Source organism: Leucoraja erinacea, chromosome 2, assembly GCF_028641065.1.
Source record: "Leucoraja erinacea ecotype New England chromosome 2, Leri_hhj_1, whole genome shotgun sequence".
NCBI classification, from domain to species: Eukaryota; Metazoa; Chordata; class Chondrichthyes; order Rajiformes; family Rajidae; genus Leucoraja; species Leucoraja erinaceus.
In genome coordinates, this window is record NC_073378.1 from 122930560 (window position 1) to 122957730 (window position 27171).

The 27171-nt window shown below is 51.5% G+C and overlaps 1 protein-coding gene across 1 annotated transcript in view; it reads right to left on the reverse strand.

Annotated features, from left to right (window-relative positions):
• Positions 1–27171, reverse strand: part of ppp1r16a (protein phosphatase 1, regulatory subunit 16A) — a 56425-nt gene that overhangs the window by 3223 nt on the left and 26031 nt on the right. Inside the window, exons 2-9 of the mRNA XM_055664953.1 lie at positions 20411–21785; positions 19504–19574; positions 17164–17309; positions 16038–16141; positions 6814–6938; positions 5160–5285; positions 3682–3757; positions 258–387 (exon numbers count right to left, since the gene is read on the reverse strand). Coding sequence (XP_055520928.1) covers positions 258–387; positions 3682–3757; positions 5160–5285; positions 6814–6938; positions 16038–16141; positions 17164–17309; positions 19504–19574; positions 20411–20657 — 1025 coding nt within the window. The 5' untranslated portion in view covers positions 20658–21785. The remainder of the gene's footprint in view (positions 1–257; positions 388–3681; positions 3758–5159; positions 5286–6813; positions 6939–16037; positions 16142–17163; positions 17310–19503; positions 19575–20410; positions 21786–27171) is intronic.

Below are 27171 nucleotides of genomic sequence, written 5' to 3' on the forward strand. Positions count from 1 at the left end.
ACAACATCCCCCCAACCCCCTCTCCGTGCCCCCCCCCCCCCCAAACCCTCTGGTGGTGCTGGACATCAACACAGCAGTGTGATTTCCTCACACTGAACCCCCACCCCCCCCACCCCCTGCTCTGCATCCATTCCCCCTGATGCTGGACTCTGCTGTTGCACACTGTCCCCTCACCCGATCTTCCTCCCTCCCCGCCCGCTGCACGTCACCTACTCCCCCTCCCACCTCCCACCCACCCACCCCCCCCCCCCTCTCACCCTCTGCTGCCGGCGCTGGACGTTCTACCCTTCAGGGCGCTCCGGTGCCTGTCCTGGGACCTCAGCACCGCATCCCGCTGGTGTTTCAGCTCCAGCAGCTTGGCCCGAACATCCTCGTCCCCACACACATCTGTAATGGGATGAGGGGTCAGAGTGGAGAGGGAATCGCACCATGGACCCCCTCCCCCCCCTCCACTCCCCCCAACCCCATACACACACCGGCCAACCCTCCTTTGTCCCCACACATCTGTAACCAGGGTGAGGGTTCAGAGGGGTGACACTGGGCCTCCACACAGTGTTAGCCTGCCCAAGCACTCCCTGTAGCTCAGGCCCGCCAATCCCAGTAATCTCCTGGTGAATCTTTGCTGCACCCGCTCCAGCTTAATGACATCCTTGCTGTAGCCGGGCAACCAGAACTGCACGCAGTATTCCACCTACGTTTTATACCCCTCTCCTCTACTCAATGCAGGCGGTCCATATGCCTTCCTCATCACCTTGTCGACCCATGTCACCATTTTCAGGCAATCATGGCCATGTACCCCTCAGTATCTTGTTCAACAACTCTCCCCAGGGTCCTTCCGGCCACTGTGTGTGTTCTACCCTGGTCTAACTTACCAAAATACACACATTTGACCAACTCCATCTGCCATCCCTCGGCCCACTCTCCCAGTAGATTTGGATCCTGGTGCAACCCTAAAGAACACTACACCATGTACACTACACCACACGGTAGCCGACTTCACCAATGCTATTGTCATTGTAAACCTGCTAATCATGCCACCTGCATTCTCATTCAGATTGTTGGTATATTATGTTCTTGCCCTGGAAACCATCATGGAACATAGAACAGGCCAGCTAGACACAAAATGCTGGAGTCACTCAGCGGGACAGGCAGCATCTCTGTCTACCTTCGATTTTTCCAGCATCTGCAATTCTTTCTTAAACATAGGAACCTGAGGGGCAATTTTTGCGCAGAGGATGGTGGTTGTATGGAACGAGCTGCCAGAGGAGGTAGTTGAAGCAGGCACTATAACAGCATTTAAAGGACACTTGGACTGGGACATGGATAGGAAAGGTTTCGTGGGATATGGGCCACACGCGGGCACTAGCTTAGATGAGTCATCTTGGTTGACATGGGCAAGTTCGGCTGAAGGGCCAGTTTCTGTGCTGCTTTACTCATTGACGTTAAACTTTGTCCCCTTCACCTTAAAGCTCTGCCCTCTAGTCTTTGACAGTTCCACCCTGGGACAAAGGTTCAGACTGTCTACCCCATCTCCACCTCTGGGTCAGTTTATATGTGCAGGGGTCGAGGGGGAGAGTTGGGGCGGGTCACTGTACTCCGACAATGAGACAGGATCAGCGCGAAGGGAAGCAGGCTGGAGGGGAATAATGCCAAACTTTCTGCTCCTGCCAAAGAGAGGCACAAAGTGCTGGAGGAACTCAGGCAGCATCTCCAGAGACAGTCTGAGGAAGGGACCCAACCTAAAACGTGATCTATCCATGTTCTGCAGAGTTGCTGAGTTACTCCAGCACTGTGTGTCTATCTTTGGCATAAACCAGCCTCTGCAGTTGCTCCTACTGACCATCTGGCCAAATCTGCTGACACAGCACAAGCAAGGCCACTGCAGCAGAGAACATTGTTTCCAGTGGCCGGGGGAGTGCTGAGCTCAGCAGGCTGCAAGACAGTGCAGATAGTGCGGGGCTAATCGCAGCAGAGCGACGGCTGCTACTGCAGGAGTAACCTGCCCGTCCCCCCTCCCTTCCTCCTTCCTTCCCTCTCTCCCTCCCTCCCTCCCACTGCCATCACCATGGGGGAGGAAGCCAGCGGGGCCCCAATGGCAGCTTACAGGAGCCAGGGTCTCAGCAGGAGCAGCTGCCTGCTAGACCAGACCAGACCAGACCAGACCACAGTGGTGGAGGAAGTCAGCGGTCCGGGCAGCATCTCTGGAGGACAGGGAGAGGCATTGTTTTGGGTCGGGACCCTTCTTCACACTGCTGACAGCTACCACAGCACGGTGAAAGCGTGAGGCAGACAGTCTCGTGGAACAGAAGGCGAGGGATCCCACGCCCAGAATTGCCGCCGACAGCAGAAGCAAAGACGGCCTGTGCACCATCGTTAACTCACAGGTACCATCATAACATTAACGAGGCACTTAGACAGGTCTGTGCATAGGATAGGTTTAGAGGGATACGGGCCACAAACGCAGGCAGGTGGGACTAGGTGGGCCAAAGGGCCTGTTTCCACGCTGTATGACTCGGTGATATTAGAGTACCAGTATATTATGGTAGACACAAAATGCTGGAGTAACTCAGAGGGTGAGGCAGCATCTATGGAGAGAAGGAATGGGCGACGTTTCAGGTCGAGACCCTTCTTCAGTCTGACCCGAAACGTCACCAATTCCTTCTCCATAGATGCTGCCTCACCCGCTGAGTTACTCCAGCATTTTGTGTCTACCTTCAATTTACTAGCATCTGCAGTTCCTTCTTTAACAGTATATTGTGCACTCTGGTGCTCTTTGCACTACCTGTTACACTTGTGTGCGGTTTGATTGTACCCCTCTACAGCACGGTTTGACTGGATAGCGTGCAAAGCTTTTCACTGTAACTCGGTACACATGACAATAATAAACCAATGCCAATATTGTTCACATGCAGTGTATCTGTGGCCCACAGGGTTTACCAGCGCACAGGCAGCCCTAGGTCTTAATGCTGATGGAGGCCATCCCAGGGCTGAGGTGTGGCAAGGAAACACACCTTTCCACACAGAGGATGGTGCATATACAGACCCAGCTGCTGGAGGAAGTAGTTGAGGCAGGTCTAATGACAACATTGAAAAGACATTGGGATAGGGATGTGGAGAGGAAATGTTTAGAGGGATGTGGGCCAAATGGGACGTGTAGATGGGGCATGTTGGCATATGTTGGGCTGAAGGGCCTGTTTCCATGTTGTATGACTCCATGATTAGCTTAGATGTGGCATAGAATGGACAAGATGGGCCAAAGGGCCTGTTTCTGTGCTGTGTGTCAAGCTGCAGGTTTGGGATCCATTCCCTCCACAGATGCTGCCTGACCCGCTGAGTTCTTCAAGTGCAGGGAAAGGCAACGTTATCTGTCACCTCGACTGAGGAATCCTAATCAGCTAAAATATTGGCAGGGTCAAAATGAGAGGCATTGATAGGGTGTACAGCCAGATCTTTATCCCCAGGGTGGAAATGTCAAAGACAAGATGGCATAGCTTTAAGATGAGGGCAGCAAGGTTTAAAGGAGATGTGTGGGGCAAGACATTTCACTCGGAGGGTGGTGCTTGCCTGAACCACTCTGCCCATCAATGTAGGCACTCTGGGGGTGGGGAGGCACTCTGGCCTTGACACTGACTCTCAGCCCGACAACATCAGCAGTGAAAAACTATGGCAGAGACAGCTTACCTAACGGAGTCTCGTCCAAGAAGGACCTGGCGTTGAGGTTGGCACCGTGACCCACCAGCATTTCCACCATGTGTACCTGCACCAAGGGCACACCTCGTCAACAAAGTGTACCACCCCTCCCCTGTACACCCCCTCCCCGTGTGTGTACACCCCTCCCCGTGTGTATACCCCTCCCCCGTGTGTGTACACCCCTCCCCTCTGTGTGTACACCCCTCCCGTGTGTGTACACCCCTCCCCCGTGTGTGTACACCCCTCCCCGTGTGTGTACACCCCTCCCCCGTGTGTGTACACCCCTCCCCTCTGTGTGTGTGTGCACCCCCCTCCCCGTGTGTGTACACCCCTCCCCCGTGTGTGTACACCCCTCCCCGTGTGTGTACACCCCCTCCCCGTGTGTGTACACCACTCCCCGTGTGTGTACACCCCTCCCCTGTGTGTGTACACCCCCCCTCCCCCGTGTGTGTACACCCCTCCCCCGTGTGTACACCCTCCCCGTGTGTGTACACCCCCTCCCCGTGTGTGTACACCCCTCCCCCGTGTGTGTACACCCCCCCGTGTGGTGTACACCACTCCCCCCCGTGTGTGTACACCCCTCCCCCGTGTGTGTACACCCCTCCCCCGTGTGTGTACAACCCCCCCGTGTGTGTACACCATCCCCGTGTGTGTACACCCTCCCCGTGTGTGTACACCCCTGTGTGTGTACACCACTCCCCCCCGTGTGTGTACACCACTCCCCCGTGTGTGTACACCCCTCCCCGTGTGTGTACACCCCCCCCCCGTGTGTGTGTACACCCCTCCCCGTGTGTGTACACCACTCCCCCGTGTGTGTACACCCCTCCCCCGTGTGTGTACACCACTCCCCGTGTGTGTACACCCCTCCCTACAACCCCCGTGTGTGTACACCCCTCCCCCGTGTGTGTACGTGGGTGTACACCCCCCGTGTGTACACCCCCCCGTGTGTGTACACCCCCTCCCCCGTGTGTGTACACCCCCCTCCCCCGTGTGTGTACACCCCTCCCCCGTGTGTGTACACCACTCCCCCGTGTGTGTACACCCCCCTCCCCCGTGTGTGTGTACACCCTCTCCCCGTGTGTGTACACTCCCCTACACCCCCCCCCGTGTGTGTACACCCCTCCCCCGTGTGTGTGTGTACACCCCTCCCCCCGTGTGTGTACACCCCCCCTCCCCCGTGTGTGTACACCCCTCCCCGTGTGTGTACACCCCTCCCCCATGTGTGTACACCCCTCCCCTGTGTGTAGGGACCATGGTGCAGGGACCATGGTGCAGGGACCAGGCAGCCCCTCCCCCTAGACAGACACTTCACTGGTGTCGGGGGTCAGTGGGCTGAGGTGTCCTTCACAGCGAGGCCTGGCCATGGGGAGGGAAGGGGTCACGGGGAGGGTAGGGGTCACGGGAGGGTGCAGAAGGAAGGGCTTGCAGGGAGTGGGACAGGGGGCCATGGGGAGGGAGCAGACACTGACCTGACCCCAGCAGGCTGCTGCGTGCAGGGGCTCCCAGCCGTCGCTGTCCTTCACGTCCACCCTGGCCTTGTGCGTCAGCAGCAGCTCCGCCGCCTCCGAGAAGCCATTGGCCGTGGCCACGTGGAGCTGGTCAACGGGGCAATGGGTCAGTAATGGCCGGCTTCGCCCACACACCACAACCTAACCCAACCCCCCAATCCTCCCCAAATGGAGATGCTGAACGGGGCAAAGGGCAGCAACGGCCAGCATCCCCCACATGCGTGTGCACCTTGTACCTCCCATCTTCCTCTCTACTTCTCTCTTCACGGGATACACCACCCACCCCTCCTCGACCACCCACCCAGTGAGTCACCCAGCTGCCAGCACACGTCTGTACTGGTCCCACCGCGTCTAGACACTTATTGGGATCTCTCCGCTTGAAGAGTTGACATTGAATTCCTGTTGGTGAGGGTTGTTGGGGATACAAGAACTTGATAGTACATACCACTAGATACAGGAATGCTGTAGCTTCTTCCCCACTGTTACCAGCAACTGAATGGTCCTGCCAGAAGCTAGAGTGTTGTCCTGACCTTCCAACCTACATCATTGCGGCACTTGGACATTTTCTCTGAAGCTGTAAAGCTATTGCACGCTGATATTTTTCTCGTTGTACTACCTGTTGTACTTGTGTGTGTGTGTGTGTGGCCTGACGGTGCTTATGTATAACATGATTTGACTGGGTAACGCACAACAAAGCTTCTCACTGTATCTCAGTACACATGACAATACACCCATAGTTTTAGAGATACAGCGTGGTAACAGGCCCTTTGGCCCACCGAGTCCACGCTGACCAGCGATCACCCGTACACTAGTTCTACCCTACACACTGAGGACTACTTACAGAAGCCAATTAACCTACAAACCTGCACACCTTTGGAATGTGGGAGGAAACCGGAGCACCCAGAGAAAACCCGCGTGGTCACAGGGAGGGCGTGCAAACTCTGTACAAGCAGCACCCGTAGTCAGGATCAAACCCCGGACCCTGGCGCTGTGAGGCAGCAGCTCTACTACTGCGCCACAGTCAGTACCAACCACCCCAGTCGCCACTAGGACAGGGGAATTGGAGGCTACTTACTGGCTAAGAGGGGGCACCTCATTGAAACGTACAGAATAGTGAAAGGCTTGGATAGGGTGGATGTGGAGAGGATGTTTCCACTAGTGGGTGTCTAGGACTATAGCCTCAGAATTAAAAGATGTTCTTTTAGGAAGGGGATGGGGAGAAATGTATTTAGTTAAGAGGATGGTGAAACTATGGAATTGTTTGCCACAGAAGGCAGTGGAGGCCAAGACAGTGGATTTTTTTACGGGAGAGATAGATTTTTGATTAGTATGGATGTCAGAGGTTATAGGGAGAAGGCAGGAGAATGGGGTTAGGAAAGAGAGACAGATCTGCCATGATTGAATGGTGGAGTAGACTTGATGGGCCGAATGGCCTGATTCTACACCTATCGCTTATAAGAGTTAATGGGCAGTTGTTGAGGTAGTGGCTGCTGTTGAACTGAGCGTTGGTTTGGGGTTGAGGGTTGTGGAGCAGGAGCGGGTGACGGAGGGAAGGGGCAGAAGGCGGAGGAGTGTTGACACGCTTACTCCACAACAGTGGTCAGCAGGGCCGTACCAGGCAAGCACCAACTTCATTCTGGCTGTTCAAGTCGGACTTCGCCTCCACCAGCTTCCCGATATCCTCCACCATCAACCTCTCCGTGGCCATCCGGGACTCATCAATCTTTTCCTGAGTCACACCTGGAAGCAGTTCAAACACAAGCCAGGTTACACTATTACAGATCCCAGTGTAGCGTGGACTTTGGGAGGTCTCACAGTCGGCAAATGGCAACCTTTAACCCTCTCATCTCCATCCGGGACAGTAGAAGAGATCTCAGACGCAACATAAATCCACAAGTTCACAAATTATAGTAGAATTAGGCCATTCGGCCCATCGAGCACCACTCCGCCATTCAATCATGGCTGATCTCTGCCTCCTAATCCCATTTTCCTGCCTTCTCCCCATAACCCTTGACACCCGTTCTAATCAATAATATGTCTATCTCTGCCTTAAAAATATCCACTGACTTTGGCCTACACAGCCCTCTGTAGCAATGAGTTCCACAGATTTACTACCCTCTGACTAAAGAAGTTCCTCCTCACCTCCTTTCCAAAAGAGTGCCCTTTTAATTCTGAGGCTATGACGTCTGGTCCGAGACTGTCCCACCAGTGGAAACATCCTCTCCACATCCACATCCACTCCATCTATGCCTTTCAATATTCTGGAAGTTAATTCTGCAAGTTAACATTTTTAACAGCATTGAAACTTGAGGGGTATGAGATGGCACTGGTAACGTGGCTACTCTTGTGCGCTGCCTCGGTGTCATCAACTATTCCTGCACTCTTGTATTTCAGTTTGCTTGTGCTGATGTACAGTATGATTTTACTGAACTGTATGCCAAAATATGAATTTCACTGTACCTTGGGACATGTGACCATAAAGTATCATTGAATCTTTGAATGGCAAGTCTCTCATTTAAATGTGTTTAATTGTCATATAGTATCAACAATGGAACAATGAAACTCTTATTTGCTGCATATATATGTGTGTGTGTGTGTGTGTGTGTGTTCATATAAAAATTAATAGGAGTGTTATTAGATAACCATAATGGTGTAAAACTAAAGACCATAGTAAATGTCCGACTGCAAAAAGTAGTAAACACTGCCCAGCCCATCATCGGCTCTGACCTCCCTACCATCGAGGGGATCTATCGCAGTCGCTGCCTCAAAAAGGCTGCCAGCATCATCAAGGACCCACACCATCCTGACCACACACTCATCTCCCCGCTGCCTTCAGGTAGAAGGTACAGGAGCCTGAAATCTGCAACATCCAGGTTCAGGAATAACTGCTTCCCCACAGCCATCAGGCTATTGAAGTCAACTCAAACAAAACTCTGATCATTAATAGCCCATTGCACTTTATCTGTTTATTTATGTCTATATATATATTCATTGGTATATGGTCACACTGATCTGTTCTGTATTTATTTATGCCTACTATATTCTGTTGTGCTGAAGCAAAGCAAGAATGTCATTGTCCTATCTGGGACACATGACAATAAACTCTCTTGAATCTTGAATCAATCAAAGACACAGTCCATGCAAGGTCATAGTTATTGATGTTAGCGTTGGTCAGCGTTCAGGTCAGATGGTTATTGAGAAGAAGCTGTTCTTGAACCTGGAGGTCACGGTTCTCAGGCTCCTGTACCTTCTTCCTGATGGTAGAAGTGAGCGTGGCCAGGGTGGTGTGGGTCTCTGATGGTGCTGGCTGCCTTGTTGAGGCAGCGACTGCCGTAGATCCCTTTGATGGTGAAAACAGAACAGCACTGCCCCACCCCAAGGCAAGAGGAAGCTCAACACTAGATAGATGTAAAGTTCCCAGCTTCCTGAAAGTATCAACACAAATAGATAAGAGTGGAAAAGAAGGCATATAGTATGCTTGGCTTCCTCGGTTGAAACATTGATTAAGTCAGGAGTCATGTTACTGTTGGAAAACATTGGCCAGGCAGCATCCGTGGAGAACATGGGTAGGTGACGTTTCGGATCAAGCACCTTCTTCAGACCTAGAAGTGACCAAGAGCAGGTAGTTCTCCACACATCGTGGTGTGCTCTGGGCAGTGGTTAAGGATAAGGGGAGTCCGAGGGATTACAAGGACACCGTTTCTCTGCAGAAGCAAATGTTGCTCCTGCATTGCCATGGAATGCAGGCAGCAGCAGTCTGTGGACATAGCTCAGGCCGCTCACTGATGCACAAAGCCAGGTAACAGGAGATGGCAGAGAGTGGTGGTTTCAGCCGTGTCCATCAGGGGCACCATCCTCCCCAACATCGACACCGGGCGCTGCCTCAAGGAGGTGGCATCCGTCATCACGGATCCCCACCACCCTCTTCTCACTGCTACCGGCGGGCAGGAGGTTCAGACGCCCAAGGTCCCGCACCACCAGGTTCAGCAACACCTACTGAACTACAACTACCAAGTTCTTGAACCGACCCACACAAACCTAATCCTACCTCAGCATCCAAACTGGCGTCCAAGCCAGGCGACTCTAAGTGTGCTGATCACAGAAGTGGATCTGCAATCACCCATTACAATCGCTTCACTATTCTACTCCAACAGCAACATGTCTTAATCATGTTATTTATTCCCTTTATCCTGTACACAGTGAATGACTCGATTGTAATCATGTATAGACTTTCCGCTCTGGTTGGCACACAACAAAGGCTTTTTGTTGCACCTGGGTACGTGACAATAAACTACACTAAACTACTGTCTTTCCTAATTGTGTATTTTTGCTGTAGAGTCTTTTTTTTTGCACAGTTTTTCTTTTCATTGTCTTGTAGAATATATGTGATTTCTGCATTATTGATGTTTTTCCATATTTCCCAGGCCCATGTCCCTGTGATGAAGCGACAGACAGGACTTTCATTGTATCTGTATTTTACCTACTCATGCACTAGGCAGTAAACTACACCTGACTTTGGTATTCTTTGGCACTACCTCAGATTGCATTACAGTTTTTGCACAATCCCGCTGTTCTGCATTTATTGCTGTATCTACTATTATCATACTTTATGCTTTATGAGCTTCACATGAACTAGGAATTTTATTGCACCCTGGTTAATAGGGCACTAAATTAACCTGGTTTAGGTTTATTATTGTCACGTGTACCGAGGTACAGTGAAAAGCTTTAATTTAGAATAGAATAGAATTACCTTTATTGTCATTCAGACCTAACGGTCTGAACAAAATTTCGTGCCTGCAGTCATACATACAATAATACAATAATAAACAACAACAAACACAAATTAACATCCACCACAGTGAGTCCTCCAAACACCTCCTCACTGTGGTGGAGGCAAAAATCTTAGGGCTGCAGTCTCTTCCCTCCTCTTCTCCCTCTGTGCTGAGGCGATTCCCCACCGGGCGATGGTACAACCAGTCCCGCGGCTCACCGAACCCCGCAAACGGGCCGGCTCAAACACCGCGGCCCGGGGTGGTCGAAGCTGCCGCCCTCCAGTCCAGCGGACGCAGCCGCTGGCCCGCGGCTGAACCCCGGACTCAGGTCACCGCCGCCAGAACGCCGTCCCAGCCACCGGAGCACCGTTCCACGTGAGTGCCGTTCCTCCCTCGAGCTGGGCCGCTCCAACGGGGGCCGCTCCGACGGGAGCCCCATTCCACCCTCGAGCTGGGCTGCTCCAATGGGAGCGCCGTTCCTCCCTCGAGCTGGGCTGCTCCAACGGGAGCGCCGTTCCTCCCTCGAGCTGGGCCGCTCCAACGGGAGCGCCGTTCCTCCCTCGAGCTGGGCTGCTCCAATGGGAGCGCCGTTCCACCCTCGAGCTGGGCCGCCCCGACAGGAGCGCCACAGCCCCTCACGGGAGAGTCTCAGCCCCACGCCAGGCCGCCCTCACGGGAGCATCACAGCCCCTCACGGGAGTGCCGTTCCAGCCCCACCGTCCTCACGGGAGCGAGCCCAGGGCGAGTCCTGGCTGGCTCTGCCTCCGGAGTCTCAAGGTCGCCAGCTCCGCCATTAGGCCTCAGCGCAGACGCAGCGCAGAGAAGGGGAATACGACAAAAAAGTCGCATTCCCCCGAAGGAAGAGACAGCAAGCCCCGTTTCAACCCCCTCTAACCCCCCCCCCCCCCCCCCCACATAACACAACCTAATAACCGAAAGACTTAACCGGCCAAAACCAAAAAAAAACCCACAAAAAAGTAAAAACAAACGGACTGCAGGCGTGCCGCAGCTGCCAGGGCACCGCAGCCACTTCCGGAATTTGCATGCTATCCAAAGAGGTCAGATAATACTACACTAGATATAAGTAAGCCAAACTCAAGTACAGGTGCACAACCTTTTATCCGGTGTTCCAGAAACCGAAAAGCTCCGAAAACCGGCCATTTTTTCCAGATGTCGTCTGTGCACCAAAGCTCGCGTTTGGCGCCAAACCTGACCCAAAACGACCCACGGTCAACCCAGGTCTGTACTACTGTAGCGGCTGCCTCCTCCCTGGAGACCGGGAGACGCTTAAACATCTGTAAATCATTGCTTAAATGTTAGTCAGTTAGTTTGGAGGGCTTTTATGTGAAGGGGGGTGAAGGGGTAAACTTTAATTCTTAGTCCCCTACCTGGTCGGAGAGGCGGGGAGCGGTCAATGCCTTACCGGGTCGCTGTGCAGTAAGCTCCGCAGCGCTGTGGCCAGTGGGGCCGCCGGTTGTAGCTCCGACCCCGGCAACTTTACCCCTGGCTGCGAGGCGCTCCAAATCCAGCGCCGCCCGCGGCCGGACGCCCCAGCTCCGCGAATGTCGGGAGTCGGCGGCGTCGCAGCGCTGGGATACCAGCGGGGTGCGGGCAATGCCTTACCGGGTCACCGTGCGGCAAGCTCCGGAGCGCTGTGGCCGCCGACACACAACATCGCGGAGCGTCGCTGGATTTGGAGCCGCGCAGCCAGGGGTAGAGTTGCCGGGGTCGGAGCTCCAACCGGTGCCGCCCGCGGCCGGACGGAGCCCCCAGCTCCGCGAGGTTGGGAGTCGCCGACCAGGTAGGTAGGGGACTAAGAATTAAAGTTTCCCCCTTCACCCCTACACCACCACCACCACATAAAATCCCTCCAAACTAACTGACTAACATTTATGCAATGATTCTGATTCTCCCGGTCTCCGGGGAGGAGGCAGCTGCTCCAGACTTTTCAAGCCGCCCGCGCTACCTACCTAATCTACGCTAAAAATCTTCCATTCTGAAATCCGAAAATGTCCGAAATCCGACAAGTGTCTGGTCCCAAGGCTTTCGGATAAAAGGTTGTGCACCTGTACAATACATAGAGCAAAGGGGAAGATACAATTTGCAGAATACAGTTCTCAGCATTGTATGGCGCCAGTTCCACAGACAAAGTCCAATGTCCACAATGGGGTAGAGGTGAATCGGACAGCTTATGGAAGGACCGTTCAGAAGCCTGATAACAGTGGGGAAGAAGCTGTTCCTGAGTCTGATGGTGCGCACTTTCAACCTCCTGAACCTTCTGCCTGATGGGTGTGGGGAGAAAGAATGATCAGGGTGGGACAAGTCTTTTTAAGGCTTATGTTGGATGCTTTTCTAAGGCAACAATGTATCTGAAGTTGGGTTTAATAGATATGTAATTATGACATGGGCTAAGCGCTCAGTCTGTACAGGGAGGAATGCTTTTGTTTACTTGAATTGTTCTTTAAGTTTATACAGGCAGTTTTGGAAGGATTTTGAACACAAGGGGAATGTTTCAATTGTTCACATTGGCTTGTTGCACCCTGACAGCTTTGAGGAATTAGAGTTAAGATAGAATACTGAAGCCTAAACTCAGTTACAGTGCCTGCATTTAAATAACTGCTTTGGAAGTTTCTAGTTCGGCTGCACATACGACATTGTTTATTTCAAATATTCTAGGTTTTTAGATATTGAAAATCTGGAAAGTGAGGGGCAAAATTGACAGAGATGTGTGAGGCAAGTTTGGCTTACACAGAGAGTGATGGGTGCTTGGAACACACTGCCAGGGGTGGTGGTGGAGGGTGATACGGTAGCGGTGTTTAAGAGGCTTTTAGATGGGCACATGGATATGGATGGAAATAGATCACATGCAGGTCGAGCAGATTAGTTTGACTTGGCATCATGTTTGGCACAGACATTGAGGGCCGAAGGGCCTGCTCCTGTGCTCCACTGAGCTTTGTGAGGTTAAAGAATTATGGGCAGTGCAAGGGAATGTTGCAGCTACAGTCTGCATGATGGGACAGGCTGGAGGGGCAGAATGGCCTCTGCCTACACCCAGTGTTTTTGTTTTTATGAGAAACAATCCATTGTGGCTCAGCGTAACAGGTTCAGTTTGCCGCTGCTAGGAAATTACATACTTTAATATTAACCATATTAACCATATAACAATTACAGCATGGAAACAGGCCATCTCGGCCCTACGAGTCCATGCCGAACAATTATTTTCCCTTAGTCCCACCTGCCTGCACTCATACCATAACCCTCCATTCCCTTCTCATCCATATGCCTATCCAATTTATTTTTAAATGATACCAACGAACCTACCTCCACCACTTCCACTGGAAGCTCATTCCACACCGCTACCACTCTCTGAGTAAAGATGTTCCCCCTCATGTTACCCCTAAACTTCTGTCCCTTAATTCTGAAGTCATGTCCTCTTGTTTGAATCTTCCCTATTCTCAAAGGGAAAAGCTTGTCCACATCAACTCTGTCTATCCCTCTCATCATTTTAAAGACCTCTATCAAGTCCCCCCTTAACCTTCTGCGCTCCAGAGAATAAAGACCTAACTTATTCAACCTTTCTCTGTAACTTAGTTGTTGAAACCCAGGCAACATTCTAGTAAATCTCCTCTGTACTCTCTCTATTTTGTTGACATCCTTCCTATAATTGGGCGACCAAAATTGTACACCATACTCCAGATTTAGTCTCACCAATGCCTTGTACAATTTTAACATTACATCCCAACTTCTATACTCAATGCTCTGATTTATAAAGGCTAGCATACCAAAAGCTTTCTTTACCACCCTATCTATATGAGATTTCACCTTCAAGGAACTATGCACAGTTATTCCCAGATCCATCTGTTCAACTGTATTCTTCAATTCCCTACCATTTACCATGTACGTCCTATTTTGATTTGTCCTGCCAAGGTGTAGCACCTCACATTTATCAGCATTAAACTCCATCTGCCATCTTTCAGCCCATTTTTCCAAATGGCCTAAATCACTCTGTAGACTTTGGAAATCCTCTTCATTATCCACAACACCCCCTATCTTGGTATCATCTGCATACTTACTAATCCAATTTATCCAAATCATTGATGTACATGGCAGCCTCGCATGCGCAGTTTGGTGGAATATTGCGTTGTGGGAGTGGGCACAACAGGTCTGCACTTGGACTAGTATTATATAACATTTTATTCTGATCACTCAGAAAGTCATACAGCTGTACAGCATGGAAACAGGCCCTTCGGCCCACCGTGCCCATGCTAACCAAGTTGGCAGACTGGGCTAGTCCACATCCGTAACAATTAATTGACTCAAAAGGGTGTGTGGGAAACATCACCCAGTTGCATTATTGTATCACTCTATATTTATCTATTGTGTAATTGCGTGAATGGGCCTGTCAAGCTGCAACAAGGAAGAATATCATGGTTCTGGTCCGGTGAGTATGACAATGAAACACACCTGTCCCAAGCCGTCAGGATTTCTGAATAACCGAAGGGCAGATCATCTGAGTTTTAGGGGAGTCACAGGGAATGATCAAATCGTCAATGCAGCTGAGACATACAGTGGCTTGCAAAAGTTTTCATACCCCTTGAACTTTTCCACATTTTGTCACGTTACAACCACAAACGTAAATGTATTTTATTGGGATTTTATGTGATAGACCAACACAAAGTGGTGCATAATTGTGAAGTGGAAGAAAAATGATACATGGTTTTCAAATTTTTTTACAAATAAAAAACTGAAAAGTGTGGCGTGCAAAAGTATTCAGCCCCCTTTACTCTGATACCCCTAAATAAAATCCAGTGCAACCAATTGCCTTTAGAAGTCACCTAATTAGTAAATTAGTACACTTGTGTGTAATTTAATCTCAGTATAAATACAGCTGTTCTGTGAAGGCCTCAGAGGTTTGTTAGAGAACATTAGTGAACAAACAGCATCATGAAGCCCAAGGAACACACCAGACAGGTCAGGGATAAAGTTGTGGAGAAGTTTAAAGCAGGGTTAGGTTATAAAAAAAATATCCCAAGCTTTGAACATCTCACGGAGCACTGTTCAATCCATCATCCGAAAATGGAAAGAGTATGGCACAACTACAAACCTACCAAGACATGGCCGTCCACCTAAACTGACAGGCTGGGCAAGGAGAGCATTGATCAGAGAAGCAGTCAAGAGGCCCATGGTAACTCTGGAGGAGCTGCAGAGATCCACAGCTCAGGTGGGAGAATCTGTCCACAGGACAACTATTAGTCGTGCACTCCACAAATCGGGCCTTTATGGAAGAGTGGCAAGAAGAAAGCCATTGTTGAAAAAAAGCCATAAAAGTCCCGTTTGCAGTTTGTCACAAGCCTTCAGCCTTCAATATGCCAGGGAAAATAATCCAAGTTTGTCCAGCCTCTGCTTGTACTTAACATCCTCTAATCCGGGCAGCATTCTGGTAAACATCCTCTGCAGTAAATCTGCAGTGTGTTTACCTGACATGTTACGGGTGCAATCGCAAAGAAGATTATTTGGTGAGATTGAACTGAATCCTGGAGCACACTACAGGCAACAGCACCATGCTACAGTGTATGGGTTTCGGGTTGGGACCTTTCTTCTGGAGAAGGTAGGAAACTGGAAAGGAAGGGCAGGACAAAGTCTAGTGAGTGATAGGTGAATACACATATGTGGGGGGGGGGAGGGGGTGATAGGCAGATGGTTGGTTAAAGGCAGGAGATGAAAAGACAAAAGGTGTGAGACAAGGATAACAAAGGTTCTCCAGAGATGCTGCCTGACCCCAGCACTTTGTGTCTTTTTTTTAAACCTACAAACCTACACGTCGTCTTTGGGGTGTGAGAGGAAACCGGAGCAGCTGGGGGAAACCCACGTTGGTCACAGGAAGAACGTGCAAACTCCACACGAACAGGCAGCACTTGAGCTCAGGATCGAACCCGGGACTGTGATGCTGTGAGGCAGCGGCTCTATGGTGTGTCACCCTGCCGTGTGTGGTCGGTGGGGGCCGGGGCAGAGCCGGGGCAAGGTGGCGGTGGAGGTGGAGGTGGCGGTGGCAAGGGTGAGCACGTACCTTGCTGGGCCATGGCGGTCTCCAGGCACTCCAAGGTCACCTCGTCCTCACACAGGTCATAGGGCATGTTCCCATCTGCGTTCACGGCCATCAGGTCAGCACCACTGCGGGGAGCAAGGGTCATCGTCAACACACAGAGATATGGGGGGGGGTTCAGGACAGGGAGACGAATGCAGGGGTGGGGAGGAGGGGACGGCCAGGGCAGGCTGATTGTACAGGGGTGTGGGTCATGAAAGTGAGAGAGGGCAGAGGTCAGGACAGGGAGAGAGTCTTTGGGGACGGAGGTCAGGAGAGGGAGAGATGTGGGAATGGGATCAGGTTGAGTGTGGGGGGGGGGGCTGTATCAGGAGAGGCTGTGATGTGGGAGGCGGTAAGGAGGTCACGGAGAGCGGGGGTGGGGGTGGGTCAGGCTGCGAGATCCACAAGTAGAGAGGGGGTGTGGAGGAGGGCCTACTGCACACAATCACGAGGCTGCTGACCCCCCCTCACACATAGCAACACCCCCCCCCCCCCCCCCCCCTCGTGCATGCACCCTGTCTAATCCCCTCACAACTTTATACACCTCTATAAGACCACCCATCATCCTCCTGAGCTTCATGGAACAAAGTCCTAGTCTGTCCAACCTCTCAAGTCCTGACGACATCCTCGTAAGGACCTTCTGAAATCCTACCTTAAAAAAAATAGCGGGTTCATAAGTTCATGTCATAGGGGCAGAGTTAGGCCATTCAGCCCATCAAGTCTACTCCACCATTCAATCATGGCTGATCTATCTCTCCCTCTCAACCCCATCCTCCTGCCTCCTCCCCATAACCCCTGACACCCGCACCAATCAGGAACCTGTCAATCTCTGCATTACAAATACCCAACGACTTGGCCTCCACCGCCAACTGTGGCAATGAATTCCACAGATTCCCCGCACTCTGGCTAAAGAGACTCTTGCGTTAGAGAGCCAGGTGTCAAAGGCACAAGGCGAGCAGAGGGCTAGGACACACTGCGGTTGCACTGGCAGCCCACAAGGACAATGGTGAGGAGGCTGATGTAGTGGAGTGTGCCCCAGGGGTGGGGTTTGGAATGGCCGCTGCTCCCCCTGCTCTGCCCCCGTGGGTGGGGAGACTAGTCACGTAACTGTTGTATGAGTTGCTGCACCAGGTGCAGGTGACCGCAGGTGGCCGCCGCGTGCAGCGGGGTCCACAGCTCACTGTCGCATGCGTTCACCGTGCCCCCGGCCTCCAGCAGCAGCGTCACCACCTCTGCATAGTCATCGATGCAGCACTGCAACACAAAACATGCCCAGCGTCACGGAAATGCAGCACAACGACGTGGCTTACGTTAGTCTAGTTTAGTGTAGAGATACAGTGTGGAAACAGGCCCTTTGGCCCACTGAGTCTGTGCCGACCAGCGCTCACACCATACACTAACACTATCCTACACACTAGGTCAGGGGTCAGCAACCTTGTTCTGCATAGGGGCCAGGACCCGTCTGTGAGCAGATGTTTGGCCACATCTATCGGCATAGTGTGACACCTGGTGTTGTTTTCCGCATTAGTTTTCACGTGTCTTTCAATTAGTTTTTTGCAGTTCCCAGGTCAGCTCGCATCCCCGGGGCTGGCTACAGTTCCCAGGTCAGCTCGCATCCCCGGGGCTGGCTACAGTTCCCAGGTCAGCTCGCATCCCCGGGGCTGGCTACAGTTCCCAGGTCAGCTCGCATCCCCGGGGCTGGCTACAGTTCCCAGGTCAGCTCACATCCCCGGGGCTGGCTACAGTTCCCAGGTCAGCTCGCATCCCCGGGGCTGGCTACAGTTCCCAGGTCTGGCTACAGTTCTCAGGTCAGCTCGCATCCCGGGGCTGGCTACAGTTCCCAGGTCAGCTCTCATCCCCGTGGCTGGCTACAGTTCCCAGGTCAGCTCGCATCCCCGGGGCTGGCTACAGTTCCCAGGTCAGCTCGCATCCCCGGGGCTGGCTACAGTTCCCAGGTCAGCTCACATCCCCGGGGCTGGCTACAGTTCCCAGGTCGCGAAAACGAATTGAAAAAAAAAACGCCTGCGGGCCTGATGATTTTGGGCTACAGACCGCGTCCGGCCCATGGGCCTTAGGTTGTCGAACCCTGCTCTAGGAGTAGCCATTTACTGCATTACCTCCCACTTCCATGCATCAGCTCACGCATGCCTGTAGTAACTGGTCTATACCTTCCTGTACCTAGAAACAACCTTCTTCACTTTCCACAACTGCTCATTTTTGCTTAGTCATTTTAAGATACAGCATGGAAACAGGCCATTCAGCCCACCGAGTCCACGCCGACCATTGATCACACTATGGTTTCCGCATTAGCATCCCTCTTCCCGTCAGAACTGTCCCCTCCTTGACTTTAAGTCAAGACTTAAAACTCATCTTTACTCTCAAGCCTTTCTTGACGTCCTCTGAGTGAGGGCTATATGTATGTATTTTTGTATGTACTTAATCTATGAACCACTGTTGTATAACGTTAGTACCTCCACCAATGTAAAGCACTTTGGCCAACGAGAGTTGTTTTTTAAATGTGCTATAGAAATAAAAGTGACTTGACTTGACACTAGTTCTAAGTTATCCCACTTTCGCATCTGCTCACTAGGGACAATTAACCTACAAACCTGCACGTCTTTGGGGTGTGGGAGGAAACCGGAGCACCCGGCAGAAACCCACGCCATCAAGGGGAGAATACAGACAACACCCGTAGTCAGGATCGTACCCGGATCTCTGGCGCTGTGAGCCAACAACTCTACCGCTGTGCCACTGTGCCGCCAACAGTTATTGATTTCGGACACGAGGTGGTGTACACACCCCAGGCAGTGTCACTGATGCTGAGGCGGAGTTGCCTAGGCATAGGTTCCTAGGCATAAATCTCACTAACAATTTATCGGTACAACCATATTGAAACAACAGCCAACTGATCACACCAATGCCTCTACTGCCCCAGATGACGAAGGAAGATGGAACGGAATTAGGCCATTCAACCCATCAAGTCTACTCCGCCATTCAATCATGGCCAATCTATCTTTCCCTCTCAACCCCATTCTCCTGCCTTCTCCCCGTGACCTTTGGCATCCTTACAAAGCAAGAACTAATCAATATCACCCGTACTAATCAATGTCTCCTAGGAATCTCACCAAGCTCTGCAGTCACGCCACAGAGAGCATCCTTTCAGGATGTGTCACAGCTCTGCCCAAGACCGCAAGGAATTGCAGAGTTGTGGATGTAGCCCAGTTCATCACACACACCAGATTCCCCATCATCGACTCCATCTACACTTCACACTGCCTCGGCAAGGCAACCAACATAATTAAGATCTCATCCCAGTTATTCCTTCTTCTCCACTCTCCCGTCAGGTAGAGGATACATATACTTGAAAGCACGATCCCGCAGATTCAGGAACGGCTTCTTCCCGCTGCTACCAGTTCGCACAAACATAATCAGCTTGTTCCACACCTACCTGATGCAGTGCAGTCAAACCATCCTCATTGTACAAGTCCGCCGATATTCCTTCCTGCAATAATTGCCCAACTGCAAGAGAAGAGAAGTCGCTCGTCATTATAGGTAGGCACAAAATGCTGGAGTAACTCAGCGGGTGAGGCAGCATCTCTGGAGGGAAGGAATGGGCGAGTTTCGGGTCGAGACAAGAGGGGGTGGGACAAAGATAGAATGTAGGTGGAGACAGTAAGACTAGTGGGAGAACTGGGAAGGGGAAGGGGATGGAGAGAGAGAGAGCAAGGGCTAATCTGAAGTTTCTTACACATCATTCGTCATTAACTCAGGCTTACAAGTGGATCACAGGTGGTTGAACATTGCTGTGGATAGGGACAGGTCAGGCATCATTCAACTCCCAGGGCAAGGGCAGCTTGGGCTGGTCTCAAAAGTGAAGTTCCCACCACACCGTCCCATCACACCCTGCCATGGATGGACACACACCCTTATAATCCCGCCCCTCATCCTCCTCGGCTCCAAGGAGTAAAGTCCTAGCCTTCCCGACCTCTCTCCCTGTAGTTAAGGCCCTCGAATTCTGGCAACGTCTGCACCCTTTCCATCGTAGTGGAAGAGCATTTTGAGATCAATGACCACGACTCGGGTTCGATCCTGACGTGGAGTGCTGATGGTGTGGAGTTTGCACGTTCTCCCTGTGACAGCGTGGGTTTCCTCCCACACTCCAGAGACGTGCGGGTTTGTAGGTTAATCGGCCCTCTGTAAATTGCCCCCAATGTGTAGGATAGAACTAGTGTGAACGGGAGATTGCTGGTCGACTTGGGCTGAAGGGCCTGTTTCCATACTGTAGCTAGACTGAGCTAATCTCCTGATTCACCCCCCCCCAGGGCAGCCATTGCAGGCCCAGCCGTGGTATTTACCTTCCTGGGCGTCATTGCGAGACGCTGCTTCCAGCAGCCGCACGTTGTTGGGGAAGCGGATCCTCTTTGTGGGGCGGTTGCCGCTCTTCCTGCGCAGCTTGGCTCTCTTGCCCTGCGCCTCCTTCTCGCACTGCGCCCACTTCTTCAGCTGCTGCCCGCGCCTCTTGTGGGCATGCCGGAGCCGCTCGTGTGTGGTCATTCGGCCCACCAGTGGCATTTCCGCCAGCAGCTCACTGTGCTCCGCCATGGCCGGCTCTGCTCCCCCCCCCCCCCCCCCCCACCCCCACCCAGCCCGGGCACGGGGGGCGGCCAGTGACTAACCCCGAGCTGCTGCCTGGGCACGCTCACCCAGCTCAGCCCACCCTCACATAGCCAGAGGGTCCCGTCAAACCGTCAGCGCAAAGTCAACCATGCCTCCCTCCTGCCCCCTCTGCCTGAGTGTGGAGGGTGTGTGTAGGTGTGACTGCCTCTTTCTGTGTGTGTGTGTGTATATGTGTATGTGTGTGTCTGCCTGTATCTGTGTGTGTGTGTGTGTATGAGTGTGTCAACCTTTATCTGTGTGTGTGTGTGTGTTTGTGTATGTGTGTGTGTCTGTGTATGTGTGTGTGTGTGTATGTGTCTGTGTCTGTCTGTGCCTATGTGTCTGTACCTGTGTGTGTGTGTCTCCGTGTTTCTGTCTGTGTGTCTTTGTACGTGTGTGTGTGTGTGTGTGAGTGAAAGAGACAGAGAGAGTCAACCCAAACAGGGGAAGGGAGGTGCCGAGGGGTCACTGTCCCAGGCCTGGTGGGTCAGGGGAGGGTATTACGGGGAGACTGTGAGCATTGCCACCGCTGCCAGGGTTCAGGGTGAAGCATTAACGGGCCTGGACATGCCCTCGACCGCCCACACCCGGGGATAGCATGCTGACAAAGGCAGAGAGGGATGTCAAGGTGGGGTGGCGTGGACAGGTCCCCGAGCCTCGCCCGGCAGGCAGCAGTCAGCACGGCTGCAGCCCAGAACTGGGCACCAAACGTTTATTGTGCCAGGTGTCCAGCACCAGCACCAGCACCAGCAGCCCCTACACTGCGGGACGTGTAGAAGGGCCGTTCTAGCTGCAGACTATCCCAGCCGCCTGTCCTTGCGTCGTGGCCAAAATCATTGCATCCTTCCTTCTCTGCAAGAGTATCGCTAGCGGCTCCAAGCGGAGTCCACGCCCTGGCCCAGGGTGGAGCGGGACACCTCGACGCTCCTCACTGCACAGATCTATGTCGGTAGAGTCGGCACCGGCACGGTTAACACTGGCAATGCTTCCCTCAATGCTTCCGGCGTCAGGTCTCCGGCCGACACTCTCCACCCTGTTCCTGCTCGTCCTCTTGCAGCCGGTAATGTTAAGATGCTGAGGGGAGGGTGGAAAGAATAGTTGTCAATAAAGGCTCCGTTGTACAGTACACACAGCTTGTCAGTGCTGGGGTTGGAGCCATTCCAGCTTAATCCCTTCACTGCCACTACTCCACCAACACCACCCTGACGCTTGGACCCCAGGCCTTCACTCCGGTTTTTCCTTCACGGACACTGCCTGAATTGCCCAGAGTTCCAGCACCTCTGTTTTATCCTGAAATGGCCCTCAAAGTTTAAAACTGGGCACCTCTGTGGGTTACTATCTGGGGGAAGCTGGACAAAACAAAATGTCTGGGTTGAACATGATGCCAAGTTAAGCTAATCCCCAGGAACAAGGAACTGCAGATGCTGGTTTACAAAAAAAGACTCAGAGACCTGGAGGAACTCAGTGGGTCAGGCAGCCTCTGTGGAGGGAATGGACAGATGACATTTCCGTGCTCAATGAATGTGAATCTTGGCAACATCCTCGTAATTATCTTCCTGCTTAATGCCATTGATCCTACAGCAAGGTGACCAAAGCTGAACACAATACTCCGTGTGGCCTCACCAATGCCTTGTACAATCACCACATAACACCCCAACTTCCATACATGGTTTCCTGACGGGCGGTCATGGTGGCGCAGCGGTAGAGTTGCTGCCTTACAGCGCTTACAGCATCAGAGACCCAGTTTCCATCCTGACTAGGGGTGCTGTCTGTGTGGAGTTTGTACGTTCTCCACATGACCTGCTTGGATTTTCTCCAAGATCTTCAGTTTCCTCCCACACTACAAAGACGTACAGGTTTGTAGGTTAAATGGCTTTGTATAAAAGTAAATTGTCCCGAGTGTGTGTAGGATAGGGTTAATGTGCGGGGATCGCTGTTCGGCGCGGACTCGGTGGGCCGAAAGGCCTGTTTCCGCACTGTATCTATAAACTAAACCAAACTAAACTAAACTAAAGCCCAGAACCGATCCTTGTGACACACTGCAATTCATGTCTCCAGTTTAAAAGACAACCTTCCAACCCTGCCCTCTACTTCCTACCGTCAAGCCAAATCTCTATCCAGTCAGCTATCTCTCCCTGGATCCCATGCGATCTAACCTGCCACAGCAGCCTACCAGGCAGAACCGACTGAGTCCACAGCCCTGCCCGCGTCAGACTTCTTGATCACTTCTTCAAAGTCAAATTCATGACATCACCTCCCAAGCACAAACCTATGCTCTGCTGAGCGTCCCTCATCAACCCCTGTCATCCGAATACTTGTACATCTTATCCCTCAGAATCCTCTCCCGTAATTTACTTACCACAGATGTTGAGGGACAAGGGATATGGGAACAAAGCAGGAACAGGGTATCAATTCTGGATGATCAGCCATGATCATATTGAATGGCCATGCTGGCTCAAATGGCCTTCTCCTGCACCAATTTTCGACATTTCTATGTTAGGCTTATTGATTCCCATGTTCTCGAGGTTTTTGTGAATAAAGCCAAAATATTAGCCACCCTCCAGTCTTCCAGCACCTCACCTATGGCTAACGATGATTCATAAATCTCAGCCTGGGAGCCTGCAATGTCCGCTCTTGCTTCCCACAGTGTCCTTGGATACACCCGATCAGTCCTTGGAAAATGACTTTATTTTAAGTGGTTTAGCAGTTCCTCCACTGTAATGTGGACTATCCCCAAGACATTCCCATTAATGTCCCTCGTCTTCACGTCTTTCTCCACTGTAAAACATTAGTCAGAGGGTGGTGAATCTGTGGAAATATTTACCACAAAAGGCTGAGGAGGCCAAGTCAATGGATATTTTTTAAGGCAGAGATAGATAGATTCTTGATTAGTACGGGTGTCAGGGGTCACGGGGAGAAGGCAGGAGAATGGGGTTAGGAGAGGGAGAGATACATCAGCCATGATTGAAGGGAGGAGTAGACTTGATGGGTCGAATGGCCTCATTCTGCTCCTCTCACTTATGACCTTATGATCATCCTCTTCATATTTCATAGCTCGCCCTCAAAGCCTCACCGGACGAACCATCAGTAACGTCATCTCGGATTATTGCTGTAATGTTGTCCATGATCTAAAATGCAACTCCCCCTCCTCCCTTATCCCCACCTGTATCTCACCTGCAACACATCTTAAGGATAAGGGGGAAATCCTTTAAAACCGAGATGAGGAGAACTTTTTTCACACACAGAGAGTGGTGAATCTCTGGAACTCTCTGCCACAGAGGGTAGTTGAGGCCAGTTCATTGGCTATATTTAAGAGGGAGTTAGATGTGGCCCTTGTGGCTAAGGGGATCAGGGGGTATGGAGAGAAGGCAGGTACGGGATACTGAGTTGGATGATCAGCCATGATCATATTGAATGGCGGTGCAGGCTCGAAGGGCGAATGGCCTACTCCTGCACCTAATTTCTATGTTTCTATGTACCCGAGAGCATTAAGCTGTCAGTCCTACCCTTCCCTTAGCCCGGGCTCTGTAATGGATACAACATCCCAGTCGCACGTACTTATCCACACCCTGAGTTTATCCACCTGTCAGGCCTCAGGCAATGGACGCAGTGGAATTTGATCCAACAATCTCTCCTCGCTCCTTGTCATGCTCATGCTTGTCTGGTCTGATGAAACTGCTATCACTGATGTCCGTACTGACTTCCAGCCTCTCGCTACTTCACGCCTACATTGGAACCCGTTCCCCTGCCAGTCTAGTTTAAACCAACCCGAGTAGCTCCAGCAAACCTGCCTGCTAGGATAGGGTGGAGAAAGTAAGTGCAGATGCTGGTTTCAACCGATGTTAAGACACAAAAAGCTGGAGAAACTCAGCGGGTCAAGCAGCAGAGAAGGAATGGGTGACGTTCGGGTCGAGACCCTTCTTCTTCTCTCCGGAGATGCCGCCTGTCCCGCTGAGTTACTCCAGCTTTATTGTGTCTATACTAGGATATTGGTTCCCTTCCAGTTCAGGTGTAATCCATCCATCCCCTCTTGTACAGGTCACCTTTGCCTTAGAAGAGATCCAAATGGTCCAAAAAGATGAATTCCTGCCCCCTGCTCCAACTCCTCAGCCACCTACATCTGTCTAATGTTCCTATTCTCACCTTCACCAGCAAGTGGTGATGGAAGTGATCTGGTGACTGAGGTGTTGCTGCAGGGGGCAGGATTCGGAAGTTAGGACCATTCACAATCCACAACTCCTCAAACCTGCCTCACACCTTCTGCACTTATCTCAGGTTTTTCTTCCAACCATCTGCCGATTAAGAAGGAATGGGTGACATTTCGGGTCGAGACCCTTCTTCAGAAGGGTTGAGACCCGAAACGTCACCCAATCCTTCTCTCCAGAGTTGCTGCCTGTCCCGCTGAGTTACTCCAGCACTTTGTAACTATCTTTGATTTAAACCAGCATCTGCAGTTCCTTATTACACATCCCCCCCCCAACCCCTCGCCTATGTCAACCTATTACCCGCCACGTCTTGTCCTGCCTCTGCCCGTTTCCAGCTTTGTTCTTCCCCCCCCACATTCAGTCTGAAGAAGTGTCTCACCCTGAAACGTCACCCATCCATGTTCTCCAGAGATGCTGCCTGACCCACTGAGTCACTCAGTGAAGAAGGGCATCGACCCGAAACGTCGCCTATTTCCTTCGCTCCATAGATGCTGCCTCACCCGCTGAGTTTCTCCAACAATTTTGTCTACCTTCGATTGTCCAGCATCTGCAGTTCCTTCTTAAACACTGAGTTCTCTGGCACTTTGTATCCTTTTGTGTATAAGCAGCACCTGTAGTTCTTTGTTTTCTCCATTGGGAGTAATCCAAAGGCTTTGCATTCGAACCTTTTAAGGCGGGCCAGTCCCACTTGGCAATTTTTTCGGCGACTGCCGGTCTCATATTAGCGTCGCCAAAAGATTTTGAACATTTCAAAATCGATTTAAAAATACGTCATCACTCCGCGAATTTTTCGGTGACCTGTTATGTCAATGCTGCCGGCAGTCATCGAAAAAAGCACCGTGGGACAGGCCCTTTAGCCTACCTCTCTACATTGGTGTGGCTGCAGTATTATCCCCCTCAAGGATGGGTAGACACCGGGATCACGCAGAGTGCCTCTGCTGTGACTAACCTTCAACAACCGTCTGGTCGATTCAGATGGCATTTGCAGCAACTTTGGAGGATGGGGTAGCCTGTTGAATGTAATCCAGGCACATTCAGTGTAGGCTGGAATAAGTAAGCGAAACTGGTGCATTAGTCAGGGTCACTGCCCCCTCATTCCCGTGGAGATATATACACTGACGCAGCTACAATCACCTTCCGCACTTCAAAACACCAGAGCAATGTTGTAACTAAAACCTTCAATGGCCTTAAATGACTTGATTACTGCTCAACTCAGGAATTTTAGGCATTCCCCGTAATCACTGCTAAATACGCCTGATTAAAGCTTGCAAAGCCCTTTTCACACAAGTGGTCTCAGCAGCTTGGAGACAGCTCAAACATTCAGACAATCGGTTGTAATCCCAAACACGGGGGCCAAAGAGCTGGCGGAAATACTGGGCACCTGACCAGGGCCACTGAGCACAGAGCGGCAACCAACAGTACTGGGTCTGTCCCAATGTACAAGCTAATTCAAGAGCTCTCCCGAGTTTTTTTTAAAAACCGCTAGAAATGTACGTAGCGGGTACGTCGGAGCACGGGACGTCTCTTGGCTGCTCGTAACGCTAACGGCAGGTACTCGGGAAACGCGGTAAGCTCGTGAAGATTTTTCAACATGTTGAAAAATGTCCACGAGAGCCCCGAGTACCTACGAGTGGCTATTACCGTAATTCTCTGAGTTCGAATCAGGGGAAACTCGGGAGAACTCTTGAATTACCTCGTACTGTGGCACAGGCCTTTAAGTTTAATTGTCAGGTGGACGGAACAAGGAAACTCTTGCAGGATTACTGGCTTGTTAATGCAATATACACAGATAATATGTCATCATTTAAAAATCATTATCGACATTAATAACTATAAAGTTAGCGCAAAAGCTGAAGTTCATGGTCAGAGTCAGACTCCCTTCAGAGTCATAGCTGCTGGGGTTAATGTTGTGTAGTGGTCAAGATTTTGACGGGTACTGGGAAGAAGCTGTTCTTGAACCTGGAGGAGTTTTCTGACTCTTATACCTTCTTCCTGATAGCAGAAGTGAATTGAGAGCATGGCCAGAGTGGTGTTGGTCTTTGATGATATTGAGGCAGTGCCTCCTGTAGATCCCTTCGATGGTGGGAAGAAGGGCCCCAACCTGAAACGTTGCCTGTCCATGTCCTCCAGAGACGCTGCCCGACCCGCTGAGTTGCCCCAGCACTTTGTGCCCTACGCAAGATTGCAGCATCTGCAGTTCCCTGCGTCTGCCGCTTTCACAGAGCTTCATAGAACACCACATAGCACAGAGTCAT